The sequence below is a fragment of the Oncorhynchus tshawytscha genome, linkage group LG20 (genome assembly GCF_018296145.1).
Source record: "Oncorhynchus tshawytscha isolate Ot180627B linkage group LG20, Otsh_v2.0, whole genome shotgun sequence".
Classification (NCBI taxonomy): Eukaryota; Metazoa; Chordata; class Actinopteri; order Salmoniformes; family Salmonidae; genus Oncorhynchus; species Oncorhynchus tshawytscha.
In genome coordinates, this window is record NC_056448.1 from 33,322,910 (window position 1) to 33,340,460 (window position 17,551).

A 17,551-nucleotide genomic window follows, 5' to 3' on the forward strand; every position below is an offset into this window, starting at 1 on the left:
GCTCTGTGTACATCCAAGGGCCAGCCATGCTGCCCTGTTTTGAGCCAATTGCACTTTTCCTAAGTCCTTTTTTGTGGCACCTGACCACACGCCTGAACAGTAGTCAAGGTGCGACAAAACTAGGGCCTGCAGGACCTGCCTTGTTGATAGTGTTAAGGCAGAGCATCACTTTATCATAGACAGACTTCTCCCCATCTTAGCTACTACTGCATCAATATCCTTGCCTGTGAAGCCCTTTTTGTGCAAAGCAATGACGCCGGCACGTGTTTCCTTGCAGGTAACCATGGTTGGCGAGGAAGAACAATGATTCCAAGCACCACCCTCCTTTTTGAAGCTTCCAGTCTGTTATTGGAACTCAATCAGCATGACCGTGATCTCCAGCCTTGTCCTCGTCAACACTCACACCTGTGTTAACGAGAGAATCACTGACATGTCAAGCTGGTCCTTTTGTGGCAGGGCTGAAATGCAGTGGGAATGTGTTTTTAGGATTCAGTTCATTTGCATGGCCAAGAGGGACTTTGCAATTAATTTAAATTCATCTGATCACTCTTCATAACATTCTGGAGAAAATGTAAAATTGCCCTCACACAAACTGAGGCAGCAGACTTTGTGAAAATGAATGTGTCATTCTCAAATTTTGGCCACAACTAAGTGACCTGTAGTGATTATTTTACTTAGCTGAAAGTCAGCTGTTAATAAGACATTTAATCATACAAAATTAAGTTATTTCTGATCCCTTAATATTTACTGTGTTGCTCATCTCCATAGCAACACTGGAGGAGATAAAATAGTTCAGGTGGCCCTGGACTTCTGGAGAGCAGGGCGAGACAGAGATGGAGCTGAAGGATTTGGAAACACCGCTCTCCTTGTCCAACAACAAGCAGAGTAAGCCAGCTGTTCACTATCACTCTTTAGATGCACGGTTGTAACTCGTTCTCGTATTTAACAAATCATGCATTGAAAGATCAAGTTACACGTGTCTAATGTTAAGATTAGCCCCTTCTGTGTTTATAATCCTGGAATTAGAAAACAAGGCTTTTTAGACCTCAAATACAAAATTCCTTTTTTATTCTGTCCATCCTTGTTTCTTTTCCCTAACCCGTCTCATCTGATGTGTGACATGGTTGAGATGGCTGCCAAGGGCCTGAAGCCCAACCAGGAAGTGGCTAACCAGTCGGCCAGAGAAATGATTTACTTCCCCAAAACAGAGAAGCTCTTCTCTGTAAAGGGCTGCAAGACCATCAGCAGCAAGCTGGACCAATGCACAGCGTTGCAGTCAGCAGCTGCGGAGTGAACGATCTACGAATCATAATGAGTAGTAATTTATGATGAAAGGTGATTTTGTAGGTCTGATAAATCGGTCTGTGGATGCCGACGGCAAAGAAAAAGGGAACATCTACCACCTACTCTTCTGTGGGGACTTTGGATGACCCTCAGGTATCCGGACATCAACGGGCTTGCCTGCTGTCAGACTTTTCTGAGGAGTGCAGGGGACTTGTATAGGCTGGCTTTCTCCCACCATCCTTTTTCACAAGCATTGCGCTTAATCAGTTTTGAAGGACCCCCCCTTCTCAGAGCGCAGTCACATATGAATCTTGTTGAGGCAATATGCAACCAAGAAAAACAAATGACAACTATTTGACAAACACTTTTAGTCACAGTCCAGAATTTAGTTATTCCATGCCAGCCCCAACTCTGGCTGTATGTTACAGGCAGTCTGTATAGAGGAGCGGTTTCCTGGACACAGATTAAGCCTATTCCTGGACTATTAAACAAGGTCAATGGAGAGTCTCCATAAATGCTTTAGTCCAGTACTAGGCTTAATCTGTGTCTGGGAAAACGTCCCATAGAGTTCTTCATTTTACACCAGCAGTACAGCATTAATGCAGCCGTCGTTCTCTGGGTTATTTGTCACCTGGGCGTATTTACCTGGGGAAGAAGAGACATTTTAATCCCTACATTTCAGAAATTTAATTACACTGAGATTGTATGCAGTTTTATATTAGTGTTGTCAGGAGTGAGATCAATCTAATATATTGCAATCACTCACTATTCTTTACTTTGGCCACACCCGTCTTATCAGACATTTCTGCACCGTTTAATTAAAGTATACATCCTCCTGAAGCAATGCCGGACTACACCAACCCCCACAATTCTGCAGCCCTCTGGTTAAATAAATAACATATAGGGCCGGGTTCCCAGACAGTCTAAGCTTAGTCGTGGACTAAGCATGTTTAATGGAGAATCTCCATGGAAAGTGCTTTTTAGTCCAGAACTAGGCTTAAATTGGTGTCCGGGAAAACAGCCCATATTGATCCAGATAAATATCCATGTGAGAGGACAGGAGCTGACTCACCCCAGATGACCTTTCCCCCCTGCGTTACCAGGCCCAGCTCGCTGACGTTGACCTCTACCACGGTTCCCTTGGTGATGACCCCCAGGGTGGTGTAGAGGGGTGACGAGGGGTTCTTCTTCACACCCAGGATGGGAAGACAGAATGTAGCCTTCAGCTCCGGGTGGGTCACATGGGCCTTTTTGAAGCGTAGACCCTGAAGAGAGGAAAGGGCAGAGGCGGGTGGGACATTTTATTTCAGGGTTTTTTGCCTCTTAACTAGGAACATCATTGAAAGAAGTGGAAAAACCTGTTCAACACTGAGCCCACTGGAGGAAGTATGCCAATGGTTCCCAAAGAGCAAAAAGGTTTCAGTCAATTTAAGTTGTTTTACGTCATTTAGTTGAATGCATTGGTTGTAACTAAGTTGCTCTAGACTGATACATTTTACAAATGTAGTCGATCACACAGTGATGAGGGTGTTAACACGTCAAAGTTTCAAACACTGCAACTAACTGAGAAAGGTGTCAACATGCCAAATACTGTATATTAGAGAACATACACATTAGGGCTGGGGATATATTCAAATTAATTCTCTGTTTGCGTGATATTCCAAAATGCATGTATCGCATAATTTAGTTTTGTATTTATATCCACTTGTTCTCGTGTCTTTTTGGTCTTGTCTCGTTCGCTCTGTCTGTGCACCTTTCCATTCACACCAGAGATCTTTATATAATGACGAGATGCTCATGTCTCCGTCCTAACAATGGGAGTCGTTGTCCCAAAGGCGGGAAGGCAGGTAACAAACTTAGGTTAAAAATAAGCCCATAGAAACGCATTGGGCTTAATTTGTACAGATTTTGGCAAGAGTTAACTTGCTACTTGCATTTGAGGTTTGGTCCAACAGAAATCGGTCATATGGACACAAACACATGGAGACATTATTTTACTGTAAGAGGATAAATTCATATTTCGAATCATACCCTGTTGATGTTTCAACTCAAATCTTGAGCAGAGCATACACTATTAAAAACGTATGTACCGATTTTCATTGTGGAAAATGAATGCTCAGTTTCACACGCATTAATGCAGCATTTTAGTCAAATAAAGATTGCGATACAGGCCGTTTAGTCGGTTTTATAAAATGTGCAATAAGCAGTAACTTCTTATGGCTGCAGGGGCAGTATTGAGTAGCTTGGGGTGAAAGGTACCCAGAGTAAACTACCTGCTCCTCAGTCCCAGTTGCTAATATATGCATATTATTAATAGTATTGGATAGAAAACACTCTGAAGTTTCTAAAACGGTCTGAGTATAAGAGAACTCATATGGCAGGCAAAAACCTGGGAAGAAATCCAAACAGGAAGTGGGAAATCTGAGGTTGGTCAATTTTCAACCCAGCCCTTACTGAATACACAGTGGGATATTGGTTGTTGCACTTCCTAAGGCTTCCACTAGATGTCAACTGTCTTTAGAAACTTGTTTGAGGATTCTACTGTGAAGTGGGACCTTCCCAGTAGTGAGAGAGGAATGAGTCCGTGGTCACGCGCATTTCACATGGAGGTAGCTGCGTTCCTTTGCTTTTCTGAAGAAAAAGGAATTCTCCGGTTGGAATATTATTGAAGTTATGTTAAACATCCTAAAGACTGATTCCATACATCGTTTGACATGTTTCTACGGACAGTAACGGAACTTTTTGACATTTCGTCTGCAATTAGGGAACGCGCTTCATGACTTTGTATTTGTTTACTAAAAGTGCTAACAAAAGTAGCTCTTTAGACAAAAATGGACATTATCAATCAAAACAAACATTTATTGTGGACCTGCGATTCCTGTGAATGCATTCTGATGAAGATCAAAGGTAAGTGAATATTTATAATGCTATTTATGACCAATGTTGACTACCCAATATGGTGGATATCTTTTTGGCTGCTTTGTTGTCTTAAAGCTGTACTCAGATTATTGCATGGTTTGCTTTTTCCCGTAAAGCTTTTTTGGAATCTGATACACTTCTCCTTAATGCAATCGCTGTATCTATATTTCCATGTCTAGCAACTGTATTTTCATCAACATTTATAATGAGTATTTCTGTAAAATGATGTGGCTCTCTGCAATATCACCGGATGTTTTTGGAACTAGTGAACATAATGCGCCAATGTATACTGAGATTTAAAACAAATCTAAATATGCACTATCGAACAAAAAAATACATGTATTGTGTAACATGAAGTCCTATGAGTGTCATCTGATGAAGATCAAAGGTTAGTGATTAATTTTCTCTTTGTGCTTTTTGTGACTCCTCTCTTTGGCTGGAAAATGGCTGTTTTCTGTGGCTTGGCTCTGACCTAACAATAGTTTATGGTGCTTTCGTTGTAAAGCCTATTTGAAATCGGACACTTTGGTGGGACCCCAACAACTAAACAAGTTCAAGTCCAGCAGTCATTTGAAAGAGTAAGAACATTTCAGCGAGACAACTCAAAAGGCAAAATCCATTAAACGCCAAGATAATGAAATTCATTGCCCGTGACAATCAACCTTTCTCTGTTGTGGATGATGTTGGCTTTCCCCGACTCATCGAGCACCGGTACACACTACCAAGTAGGTGCTTTTTTTCAGATGTTGCCCTACCGGAGTTACAGTATTGTTGAAACACATCCATGAGCTACTTGCTAAGGGCGCCACTGGTATTAGCTTCACAATTGACATTTGGACCAACGATGTCAGCCCCATGAGCATGCAGAGTCTGACAGCACAGTGGGTCGATAAGGATTTCGTACTGAAGAAAGCCGTATTGCATGCTCAAGAATGTGCTGGTTCCCATATCGCTGCTGCTATTTCAATGGCATTTGAGAACATGTTTGCAACATGCACACTCATTTCTCCATTCGAACAACTGACTCAAGAAACGAGCTCATCAACTGCGTCTGCAGCAGACGTGATATCCTCGGTCATGGCATTGAAACGCCCGCTCAACAAAACTGCCGACACAGACCGAGGGGTTAACTTACAAAAGTACTCAAGGCTGTGAACAAACAAGTCGGTGGCATTCTCTCTGAGCCTCTTTACTGTGTCGCCCCCATGCTAGGTACAAGGACCGTTACTTCGATGCAGACAAGAAACAGGGTTTACGTGAAATTTACATACACAGCTGGACAAGATGGAAACAGACACAGTGAGAGCACACCAGGGAATATAGGCCACGGACAGACAGAGCTGAAACTTCACTGCTTGACATGGATGATGAAATCCTGGTTGAGAATGAAACAACTTAACAACGAAACAGCAAAGAAATATGTTTTGATTACGTTTTACTGGTAATGAGGACACAAATGCCACTTTTTGGTCACTGCAGGAGGGACTGGTGCACTTCACAAAATAGATGGCATCATGAGGTAGGAAAATGATGTGGATATATTAAAGCAACGTCTCAAGACATCAGTCAGGAAGTCAAAGCTTGGTCGCAAATGGGTTTTCCAAATGGACAATGACCCCAAGAATACTTCCAAAGTTGCAGCAAAATGTCTTAAAGACAAAGTATTGGGGTGGCCATCACAAAGCCCTGACCTCAATCCTATAGAAAATGTGTGGGCAGAACTGAAAAGGCGTGTGCGATAAAGGAGGCCTACAAACCTGACTCAGTTACACCAGCTCTGTCAGGAGGAATGGGCCAAAATTCACCCAACTTATTGTGGGAAGCTTGTGGAAGGCTACCCAAAACGTAAAGAATTATAGGCACTGCTACCAAATACTAATTGAGTGCATGTAAACTTCTGACCCACTGGGAATGTGATGAAAGAAATAAAAGCTGAAATAAATTACTACTATTATTCTGACATTTCACATTCTCAAAAGAAAGTGGTGAGCCTAACTGACATAAGACAGGGAATTTTTTACTAGGATTAAATGTCAGCAATTGTGAAAAACTGAGTTTAAATATCTTTGGCTAAGGTGTATGTAAACTTCTGACTTCAACTGTATATATTAGAGGTCGACCGATTATGATTTTAACGCCGATACCGATTATTGGAGGACACACACAAAAAAACGCTGATTCCGATTAATCGGCCGGTTTATTAAAACAAATATATATATATAATACACACACACATTTTTGTAATAATGACAATTGCAACAGTACTCAATGAACACTTATTTTAACTTAATACACTGCTCAAAAAAATAAAGGGAACACTTAAACACAATGTAACTCCAAGTCAATCACACTTCTGTGAAATCAAACTGTCCACTTAGGAAGCAACACTGATTGACAATAAATTTCACATGCTGTTGTGCAAATGGAATAGACAACAGGTGGAAATTATAGGCAATTAGCAAGACACCCCCAATAAAGGAGTGGTTCTGAAGGTGGTGACCACAGACCACTTCTCAGTTCCTATGCTTCCTGGCTGATGTTTTGGTCACTTTTGAAATCTGGCGGTGCTTTATTTTAGTGTTCCCTTTATTTATTTGAGCAGTGTATAATACATAAATACACACACACACACACACAGCTCTGAAGTGACAATGATACAGAAGAGTCTGCTTAGGAGACCAATACTCTCAGCTGTTTGAATAAAAATAGAGCTTAAATTACCTGTGATGAATGTTGAAAACAAAAACTGTAATTTCTATATGCAGGAAATCCTATTTTAATAATGGGCATGGTAAGAATTGACGACCAAAGTGCGAGTCATAATTCCCATGACACCTAACAAAATCTGAAAAGCAGCTCCTTCATTTATTCTATAGGATATTTTTAGATTCACTTAAAATAAGGTCTGTGTTTCGTGTAGGCTTGCACCACCGTGCCAATTTTATAACTGTGTAGATATCCATAGGACAAGGTAACTGATCAATATTGGCTAAATATAAGCGAAGATAATTTTTTGTAGAGTCAATTTATGAAAATATGTTGACAAACGTTACCTTATCCTAGTGATATTTACACTGGTATCAAAACGCCGAGGCAATTTAAGCCTGCACGAAACACAGACCTTATTTGAAGTAGATCAAGACATTCTCTATGGAAGACATGAATGGTAAAAATAACGAAGGAACCCCTTTCAAATTCAGCCGCAAGTTATTACAGGAATTATAACGCGTCGACTATTTCTCTCTAAACCATATACCTTTGACTAATCCGGAAACTATCACCTCGAAAACAAAACGTTTATTCCATTCCGTATTTTATCTAACGGGTGGCATCCATGAGTCTAAATATTCCTGTTACATTGCACAACCTTCAATGTTATGTCATAATTACATAAAATTACGGCAAATTAGTTCGCAAAGAGCCAGGCGGCCCAAACTGTTGCATATACCCTGACTCTGCGTGCAATGAACGCAAGAGAAATGACACAATTTCACCTGGTTAATATTGCCTGCTAACCTGGATTTTTTTAGCTAAATATGCAGGTTTAAAAATATATACTTCTTTTATGTATTGATTTTAAGAAAGGCATTGATGTTTATGGTTCACATTGGAGCAATGACAGTCATTGATTGATTGTTTTTTATAAGATAAGTTTAATGCTAGCTAGCAACTCACCTTAGCTTACTGCATTTGCGTAATGGGCAGGCTCCTCGTGGAGTGCAATGTAATCAGGTGTTAGAGCATTGGACTAGTTAACTGCAAGGTTGCAAGATTGAATCCCCCGAGCTGACAAGGTTAAAAATCTGTCGTTCTGCCTCGTTCCTAGGCCGTCATTGAAAATAAGAATGTGTTCTTAACTGACTTGCCTAGTTAAATAAAGGTGCAAAAAATAAAAAATAATTTTTAAATTAAAGAATCAGCAATTCGGCGCCCAAAAATACCGATTTCCGATTGTTATGAAAACTTTAAATTGGCCCTAATTAAATCGGCCATTCCGATTAATCGGTCGACCTCTAGTGTGTGTATGTGTGAATACATATGTGTGTGTGTGTGTGTATGATATATATATATATATCACACACACACATATATGTATTCGACCGATTTAAATCGGAATGGACGATTAATTAGGGCCGATTTAAAGTTTTCATAACAATCGGAAATCGGCATTTTTGGACACCGATTATGGCCGATTACATTGCACTCCACGAGGAGACTGCGTGGCAGGGCGACTACCTGTTATGTGAGTGCAGCAAGGAGCCAAGGTAAGGTGCTAGCTAGCATTAATCTTATAAAAAACTAGTTAACTACACATGGTTGATGATATTACTAGCACTTATCTAGCATGCCCGGCGTTGCATATAATCGAAGCGGTGCCTGTTAATTTATCATTGAATCACAGCCTACTTCGCCAAACGGGTGATTTAACAAGCGCATTCGCGAAAAAAAAAGCACTGTTGTTGCACCAATTTGTACCTAACCATAAACATCAACTCCTTACTTAAAATCAATACACAAGTATATTTTTAAACCGGCATATTTAGTTAATTGCCTGCTAACATGAATTTATTTTAACTAGGGAAATTGTGTCACTTCTCTTGCGTTCATCGCACGCAGAGTCAGGGTATAAGCAACAGTTTGGGCCGCCTGGCTCGTTGCAAACTAATTTGCCAGATTTTTACATATTTATGACGTAACATTAAAGGTTGTGCAATATAACAGCAATATTTAGACTTATGGATGCCACCTGTTAGATAAAATACGGAACGGTTCTGTATTTCACTGAAAGAATAAACGTTTTGTTTTCGAAATGATAGTTTCCGGATTTGAACATATTAATGACCTAAGGCTCGTATTTCTGTGTGTTATTATATTATAATTAAGTCTATGATTTGATGTCTCACTGAGCGGTGGTAGGCAGCAGCAGGCTCGTAAGCATTCATTCAAACAGCACTTTCCTGCATTTGACAGCAGCTCTTCGCTGTGCTTAAAGCATTGCACTGTTTATGACTTCAAGCCTATCAACTCCCGAGATTAGGCTGGCAATACTAAAGTACCTATTAGAACATCCAATAGTTAAAGGTATATGAAATACAAATGGTATAGAGAGAAATAGTTCTATAATAACTACAACCTAAAACTTCTTACCTGGGAATATTGAAGACTCATGTTAAAAGGAACCACCAGCTTTCATATGTTCTCATGTCCTGAGCAAGGAACTTAAACGTTAGCTTTCTTACATAGCACATATTGCACTTTTACTTTCATCTCCAACACTGTTTTGTCATTATTTAAACCAAAGTGAACATGTTTCATTATTTATTTGAGACTAAATTGATTTTATTGATGTATTATATTAAGTTAAAATAAGTGTTCATTGTTCATTCAGTATTGTTGTAATTGTCATTATTACAAATATGTATATATTTAAAAATAAAATGTAAAAAACGTCTGATTAATCGGTATCTGCTTTTTGTGGTCCTCCAATAATGGGTATTGGCATTAAAATAATAATCGGTCGACCTCTAATATATACACACACACACACACAATAAATATATATTATACACACACACACATATATACACAGGCAGTATGCTAGTGAGTAATGGCGCCATCCTCCTTACCATGGGTCTGATGAAGCGTTCATATTTGGGAGGCTTGCGGGTGAAGTTGTCACCTACAAAGCACACTTTGGTCACCATCCTCTTCCAGGCCTTCTTCTGCCTCTTGCCTGTACGGATTACTTTGAGCACCTCCGTCTCCCCCTGGGCCCGAACCTTGGGCAGGGGCACCTCCCATTTACCCTACAGGGAGAAACAGAATATCCGATCAGAGAGCATTTCAGGACACCTTTAAGAACCTGTTCTCAACTAAACTGGCTTGGGCTTTGCACACGTAGGTCCACTTTCATTGAAAGTGCATTTAAGTTAAGGACTAAGCTTAATATGGGATTGCTGGAAACCAATCCATACAGTTTTATGTTGACATTTGAAACAATGTCAGCTAGGTATTGTTCCCTTTTATACAAGATAATCTGTCCAGACATACACCGTCTTCGGTGAGACATGATGCAAACACAAACAAGAAAAAGAAAGGCATTGAATACTCACAGCCTTCTCCTTCCTCTTCTGTTTGATCATGTTGGAGAGGATCTTGGCGCGTGACTGTCCCTCTCTGTCCAGCAAGTAGGCTGGTACTGCTCCCTCAGGCGTCTTGTCGTCGTTCTTCTGCTTGGTCTTCCTCTGTTCGTGCATTTTGAGGCTGTGGTGAGACAGGTTGTGGTACATAGCTGTCAACAAACAGCAGCAATGGCAAATCAAAGGAAACATTTGTTTGCCCACGCTACAGACAGCTTTATTTATCCATTAATACAGGACTAGTAAAGGCCCAGTGCACTACTTTCCAAAAAATGTTATTCTGATTTTTCAAAGGGTGCTGCAGCATGCTATTGTACGACTATATACTCACGTCTTCTTCATCTGGATCTTCTCAGAGTGCCTCTGTTTGTGGTAGAGTTTGGCCTTCAGACCAATCATCTTCCTGGCTTTATGTGAGCGCTCATGGGCCTCACGGCTCTCCTTCTTCCTTTTCCTCTCCTGATGGTCCAGACGCTGGCCATGGCGCTTGCGATGTAACTCAATGTGTTCGTTCTGGGGCTGGGGTAAGAGGCAAAGAAGGATTACAATTCAACTTCTTTTTAAAAGGGTTAGGGCTTTCTGAATGTGTGTTAAGTAAACAAACATCACAAATAATGAATTATTTCTGAATATATAAAGATACTTTATATCTTATATCTTATATTTATATCTTTATAGCTTACTTGGCTCGAGCATACTCAAAATATGTTTGGAATGATGACCATTAAAGTAACTTGGTTAGCTAATTGCTGATTGATTAGCGTTAGCTACTTGAGGTAAGGCAAGATCAAAACAATTCAGTCCAGCCGGCCTATTCCTTTAGTATGTTTCATTGTCATTTCAAATGGTATTAACTATTGTGCATCGGATTTGCAAATATGTATCTGAAACAAGCCGTGGTTTTATATCTAGAGCAGTTCGACCAACAAAACACATGAGACACTGTCGTCAGGCGTCTGCCACATGTTAGCTAGGCAGCTAGCTAACTTTGCATGCTAACACATTTTCCCATCAAATGTTATACGTGAAACGTGGATATCTTACCATTTTGTGTCTTGAATGTTACGTGTTCGGGTACAATACTTATTTGATTTAATTGGTTGTTTCAAATGTGTTTTTCTTTCGTCGTTTTGACTTAATTAAGGCTTGGGTCTTTGGTGTTTATTTTCCCAGAAGCCAGAATTTTAGAGGAAGTACGTGACTGGAGTGTCCTCAAACAAATTCCGGAAAGAAACCTGGTGCGAGGGTTCAGGAACTGTCCCGTTGCACACTATAAACTGTACTAAATTGACGAGTTACCTATAAATTACTAATACAATTTTTTAAATCTGGCCAGTTTTAATACTCATTACACTTGGCTTTTTTAAATGTAAAACCGAAAGTGAAATTCTGATGGGAATGCTGCTTGGGAATGTATTTTGAAGGTTGCTTTCATGAGGAAAGTGTGAGGAAAATTAGGAACATGTGGATAGATTTCTTATAGTTGGATCATTGAGATATGAATACATTACTGTTTTTGATTTTTCATGAAAAATGATTGCCAGGCATTTAAAGAATGTGTTTAGCTTATTTGACAGCCAGTTCAAGGTCAACAGTAGGTGCTAAGTTTAGAGTTGAGCAGGGGCGAAACTGCCATCAAGGCAAAGAATCTTTGAAGAATCTAAAATATATTTATTATTGGTTTAACACCGTTTTAGTTACTACATGATTCGATGTGTTATTTCATAGTTGATGTCTTCACTATTGTTCTACAATGTAGACAATAGTAATAATAAAGAAAACCTTTGAATGAGTAGGTGTAAACAAACTTTTGACTGGTACTGTAGATATAAAACACTGTGATTAATAAAACAAACTAGGCTATATGTACTAAACTTGTCTGATCCTTTAAACAGGCTGTTTGATTAAATAATTATGACACATATTACTCAAGAGGGAGCCAAAGATTTTTTTAAAACAGTTCGATGCTCCTCCCGCTGCTGCTGGCCTTCACAGATTCTGCCATTATGCTCCTGAAGTTGCCTGTAATAGGCTACACCATTAGTCAGCAACCTTTATCATTTGGAGTGCCAATTTATCTTACAAATTTTACCAATCTGAGTGCCAGTTGTGATTTGCATATATTTGTGTAACAGTTTCATCTAGTATCTCAATCATTATCTGTGGTTAATCTACATTCTAAATCTAAATGAAAATTATACAAATCTAAAAGTAACTTGCCATTGCCAACTATGTAAAAATTGCCTACATAAACACAAAACATAAAAACATTGTAGCCAGCAGGTAGAGAATATCCTGATAAAAATAAATATTCTATTAATCACATAGTTCATGGGTAGGCAGTCTGTAACAAACTTGAAATATTGTATCAACAATCAACTGTATCGCCTGAAACTTGCTCTACCAAACATGAAACTATTAAAATATATATATATTTTTAAATGAACCGTTATTTAACTAGGCAAGTCAGTTAAGAACAAATCCTTACAATGACAGCCTGCCAAAAGGCCTCCTGCAGGGTTGGGGGCTGTGATTAAAAATACATTAAATATAGGACAAAATACACATAATGATAAAAAAGAGACAACACTACATAAGAGACCTAAGACAACATAGCATGGTAGCAACACAACATGGTAGCAGCACAACGTCGTAGCAGCACAAAACAGGGTAAACATGGTTCTGCACAGACAACAGCACAAAGGGCAAGAAGGTAGAGACAACAATACATCATGCAAAGCAGCCACAACTGTCAGTAAGAGTGTCCATGATTGAGTTTTTGAATGAAGAGATTGAGATAAAACTGTCCAGTTTGTGTGTTTGTTGCAGCTCGTTCTAGTCGCTAGCTGCAGCGAACTGAAAAGACCAGCGACCCAGGGATCTGTGTGCTTTGTGGACCTTTAACAGAATGTGACTGGCAGAATGGGTGCTGTATGTGGATGATGAGGGCTGCAGAAGATATCTCAGATAGGTAGAAGTGACACCTAAGAGGGTTTTTATAAATAAGCAACAACCAGTGGGTCTTGCGACGGGTATACAGAGATGACCAGTTCACAGAAGTTTATAGAGTGCAGTGATGTGTCCTATAAGGAGCATTGGTGGCAAATCTGATGGCCGAATGGTAAAGAACATCTAGCCGCTCGAGAGCACCCTAACCTGCCGATCTATAAATTATGTCTCCGTAGTCTAGCATGGGTAGGATAGTCATCTGAATCAGGAAAAGTTTGGCAGCTGGGGTGAAAGAGGAGCGATTACGATAGAGGAAACCAAGTCTAGATTTAACTTTAGCCTGCAGCTTTGATATGTGCTGAGAGAAGGACAGTGTACCTTCTAGGCATACTTCTAGCCATACGTACTTGTATGAGAAGACTACCTCAAACTCAGAGATAATAATCACACCTGTTGGGAGAGGGGCATTCTTCTTACCAAACCACATGACCTTCGTTTCGAAGGGGTTCAGAACTAGATTAAGGGCAGAGAAAGCTTGTTGGACACTAAGAATGCTTTGTTGTAGAGCGTTTAACACAAAATCCGGGGAGGGGCCAGTTGAGTATAAGACTAAGATTCTGTGCCCTCAGTTTCCAAGCCAGTTACCTCGGGACAAACACAGCTGTAGGCTATTTGTGCACAGGATAAGAAGTAATCAGGTATTTTATGACGTTTCCACTGGATAAGAGCATTACATTTTTCCTTTTAATGCCGAGTGGTTATCGAAAGAGAGAGCACTGGAAATATTGTTCAAATACTTTAAGGAACTATTGTCATTCTCAATTGATTCTAAAAACAGACTTAGTTTACTTTCTGTTTGAGGTGATGAAAAATGACATTGAGAAGCTCCATAGCTCATTAGTGGTGGTGAGTTAAAACAATCAGAAATACTTTAAGATGCCTCCCGGGTGGCGTAGTGGTCAAGGGCCAGAGACTCTGGGTTCGCGCCCAGGCTCTGTCGTAACCAGCCGCGACCGGGAGGTCCGTGGGGCGACGCACAATTGGTCTAGCGTCGTCCGGGTTAGGGAGGGGTTGGCCGGTAGGGATATCCTTGTCTCACCGCGCACCAGCGACTCCTGTGGCGGGCCGGGCGCAGGGCTCGCTAACCAAGGTTGCCAGGTGCACGCACATCGGTGCGGCTGGCTTCCGGGTTGGATGGGCGCTGTGTTAAGAAGCAGTGCGGCTTGTGTATCAGAGGACACATGATGTCCATTTCCCCAGACATGTTGGCGGGAGGTCAAGGCTCAGCAGTGTGAGCATTTCACTCACATTTGAGAATAAAAATAGAGTACAGTAGACTCATCAGTTAGCAACATAGAGATAGATAGAATTCTAGTACCCAAAAGCCCTTTTTTAGCATGGGCAGCGCCATTGAGGAATTTCACTATTTTGAAGTAGTCAACAGTGAGGAAACATTCCATAACTGCAAATTACCTTGACCTTATACCCTTTCAGTTTGTTTGCCAGCTCACAGAATTTGGACTACAAAATGGAGACTGTGCCCTCATGGCGCCGCTCATGTTCTCAGACGCCATAATGGGACAGATACAATGATGCGATGTCTAAGTCTAAGTCCATGTTTAGCACCTTTGACCAAGGTCAAATTCACTTTTTTCTACAGTGTGCACTAATAAATATGTCCCAGGTCGTAATGAAGCTAATCTTTCCTCCTCGGTTTCAGGGCTACTCTACCGCCCTGCAAACTCTGACAACGCCACCTTCTCCTTCCAGCTGGACAGCTACGAGGCCATGAACCTCCAGCACCAGAACACTGCTCAACAAGATGGCTGGCCTCGCCTGATGACGTCACCTCCTGTTCCTAAACTACAAGAAATGGCTGCAGGATTTGAGATTGTTGCACTTTGAAACTGAACAGTTATGGTTTGATAAATCTCAGCATCCAGTTCAAGCATGTGGCATGGCCACACTAACAAGAGACTAGGATTGGACTAATGGACTTTTGTACCGAACAAGAGCACAATTCAGTTGTTATAGTATGTTTCTGTGGAATATACATGATGTTTGAATGTAAATGTAAGCCAGGAATGCCACTGTCAATACTCTTATAAGGGTGTTTGCTGTGCAAACAGATTAATCAAGAACATGGTAGTCCGTGTATGAGGGCATATAGTAGTGCTGCTGAACATATTGTAGGGAAATGTATGGACATTGTATGAAAGATGATCTTGTGATGATGTGTGTCATTTCCATGACTGTGTAAAACTATCACACTTCAGGTGTCCACAGCACTGTACACAGACAACTGACCTTGTAAAGGTTTATTATTATTATTATTATTATTAAGTCCTGTGTGTCTCAGTTGGTAGAGCATGGAGCTTGCAATTTCAGAGTTTGAATCCCACGGGGGACCAGTATAAAAAAAATATGAAAATGTATGCACTAACTACTGCAAGTCACTGTAAGAGCATCTGCGAATTGACTAAAATGTCATTCTTAATCATTTGAATCATACATTCATATAAAAACAAATGGTTTTCTAAAAACAAGATCAATGTGACATTACATGGAATGAGGATTGTTTTTAAACTAATTTTGGCTCGTATCAGTGCATCAATGAAGTCATGAAGACGATCACAGTGGTCTTCACTTTTCATACCCCTTTGTACTCATGTGCACAGTAACCTGTAAAGAGAGGCTCAGCTGGGATACCACGCCTGGGGAGGGAGAGAGAGAGTTACCAGTCAAGAGAGAGGACAGGAAGAGAGAATTACTACATTGTATTCTACCGTCTAGAGTTGATCATTCTTTTTACTACAACTGGGGGGCCACCATGGAATTAAATAGAACGGTAATACAGAGAAGTAAACTTAGCAAAAAAAGAAATGTCCCTTTTTCAGGACCCTGACTTTCAAAGATATTTAGATTTTTACAAATTAACTTAACAGATCTTCATTGTAAAGGGTTTAAAACACTGTTTCCCATGCTTGTTCAATGAACAATAGACAAGTGTTGAACATGCACCTGTGGAACGGTCATTAAGACACTAACAGCTTACAGACGGTAGGAAGTTAAGGTTACAGTTATGAAAACTTTGGACACTAAAAGAGGCCTTTCTACTGAATCTGAAAAACACCAAAAGAAAGATGCCCAGAGTCCCTGCTCATCTGCGTGAACGTGCCTTAGGCATTCTGCAAGGAGGCATGAGGACTGCAGATGTGGCCAGGGCAATAAATTGCAATGTCCGTACTGTGAGACATCTAAGACAGCGCTACAGGGAGACAGGATGGCAAACCACGTTTAACAACACCCGCACAGGATCGGTATATCCGAAACATCACACCTGCAGGATAGGTACAGGATGGCAACAACAACTGCCCGAGTTACACCAGGAACGCACAATCCCTCCATCAGTGCTCAGAATGTCCGCAACAGGCTGAGAGAGGCTGAACTGAGGGCTTGTAGGCCTGTTGTAAGGCAGGTCCTCACTAGACATCACCGGCAACAACGTTGCCTAAGGGCACAAACCCACCGTCGCTGGACCAGGCAGGACTGGCAAAAAGTGTTCTTCATTGACGAGTCACGGTCTTGTCTCACCAGGTGTGATGTTGAATTTGCGTTTTATCGTTAAAGGAATGAGTGTTACACCGAGGTCTGTACTCTAGAGCGGGATTGATTTGGAGGTGGAGGGTCCGGCATGGTCTGGGGCGGTGTGTCACAGCATCATCGGATGAGCTTGTTGTCATTGCAGGCAATCTCAATGCTGTGTGTTACAGGGAAGACATCCTCCTCCCTCATGTGGCACCCTTCCTGCAGGCTCATCCTGACATGACCCTCCAGCATGACAATGCCACCAAACTGCTCTTTCTGTGCGTGATTTCCTGCAAGACAGGAATGTCAGTGTTTTGCCATGGCCAGCAAAGAGCCCGGATCTCAATCCCATTGAGCACGTCTGGGACCACGTCTGGGAACTTGCAGGTGCCTTGGTGGAAGAGTGGGGTAACATCTTACAGCAAGAGGTGACAAATCTGGTGCAGTCCATGAGGAGGAGATGCACTGCTGTACTTAATGCAGCTGGTGGCCACACCAGATACAGACTGTTACTTTTTGACCCGCCCTTTGTTCAGGGACACATGACTCCATTTCTGTTAGTCACATGTCTGTGGAACTTGTTCAGAATATGTCTCAGTTGTTGAATCTTGTAATGTTCATACAAATATGTACACGTTAAGTTTTGCTGAACATAAACGCAGTTGACAGTG

General features: G+C 40.9%; 3 protein-coding genes and 1 long non-coding RNA gene across 7 annotated transcripts in view; 2 read left to right on the forward strand and 2 right to left on the reverse strand.

Annotated features, from left to right (window-relative positions):
- Positions 1-748: 748 nt before the first annotated feature.
- Positions 749-1,784, forward strand: LOC112219919 (torsin-1A-like; the record flags this gene model as incomplete). The annotated part of the gene is made up of 2 exons (XM_042302036.1): positions 749-880; positions 965-1,784. Coding segments are annotated over 2 exons (462 nt in total), but the record flags the coding sequence as incomplete, so codon positions are not given.
- On the reverse strand, positions 1,636-11,562 carry LOC112220200 (ribosome biogenesis protein NSA2 homolog). The gene is made up of 6 exons (XM_024381895.2): positions 11,388-11,562; positions 10,675-10,862; positions 10,317-10,467; positions 9,831-10,010; positions 2,357-2,549; positions 1,636-1,929 (listed from the first exon to the last, which is right to left on the reverse strand). Exons 1-6 carry the CDS (start codon positions 11,388-11,390, stop codon positions 1,862-1,864), a joined length of 783 nt encoding a protein of 260 aa, XP_024237663.1. The 5' UTR covers positions 11,391-11,562; the 3' UTR covers positions 1,636-1,861.
- Positions 11,563-13,016: 1,454 nt separating this feature from the next.
- Positions 13,017-15,491, forward strand: LOC112220199. 2 transcript variants are annotated; one of them, XR_002948847.1, is made up of 2 exons: positions 13,017-13,056; positions 15,013-15,491. It is a non-coding gene; the product is annotated as an uncharacterized LOC112220199 (long non-coding RNA). The 2 variants fall into 2 exon arrangements; XR_002948846.2 differs by lacking the exon at positions 13,017-13,056 and adding an exon at positions 13,615-13,990.
- A 290-nt stretch (positions 15,492-15,781) lies between these two features.
- The window catches only part of LOC112220198 (beta-hexosaminidase subunit beta), a 14,797-nt gene continuing 13,027 nt past the window's right edge, over positions 15,782-17,551 (reverse strand). For all 3 annotated transcript variants that reach the window (XR_006079464.1, XR_002948845.2, XM_024381893.2), the window contains one exon: positions 15,782-16,006. Coding sequence is in view for 1 of the 3 variants with exons in the window: in XM_024381893.2 (XP_024237661.1) it covers positions 15,943-16,006 (64 nt within the window). In the remaining 2 variants the exon portion in view is untranslated. The remainder of the gene's footprint in view (positions 16,007-17,551) is intronic.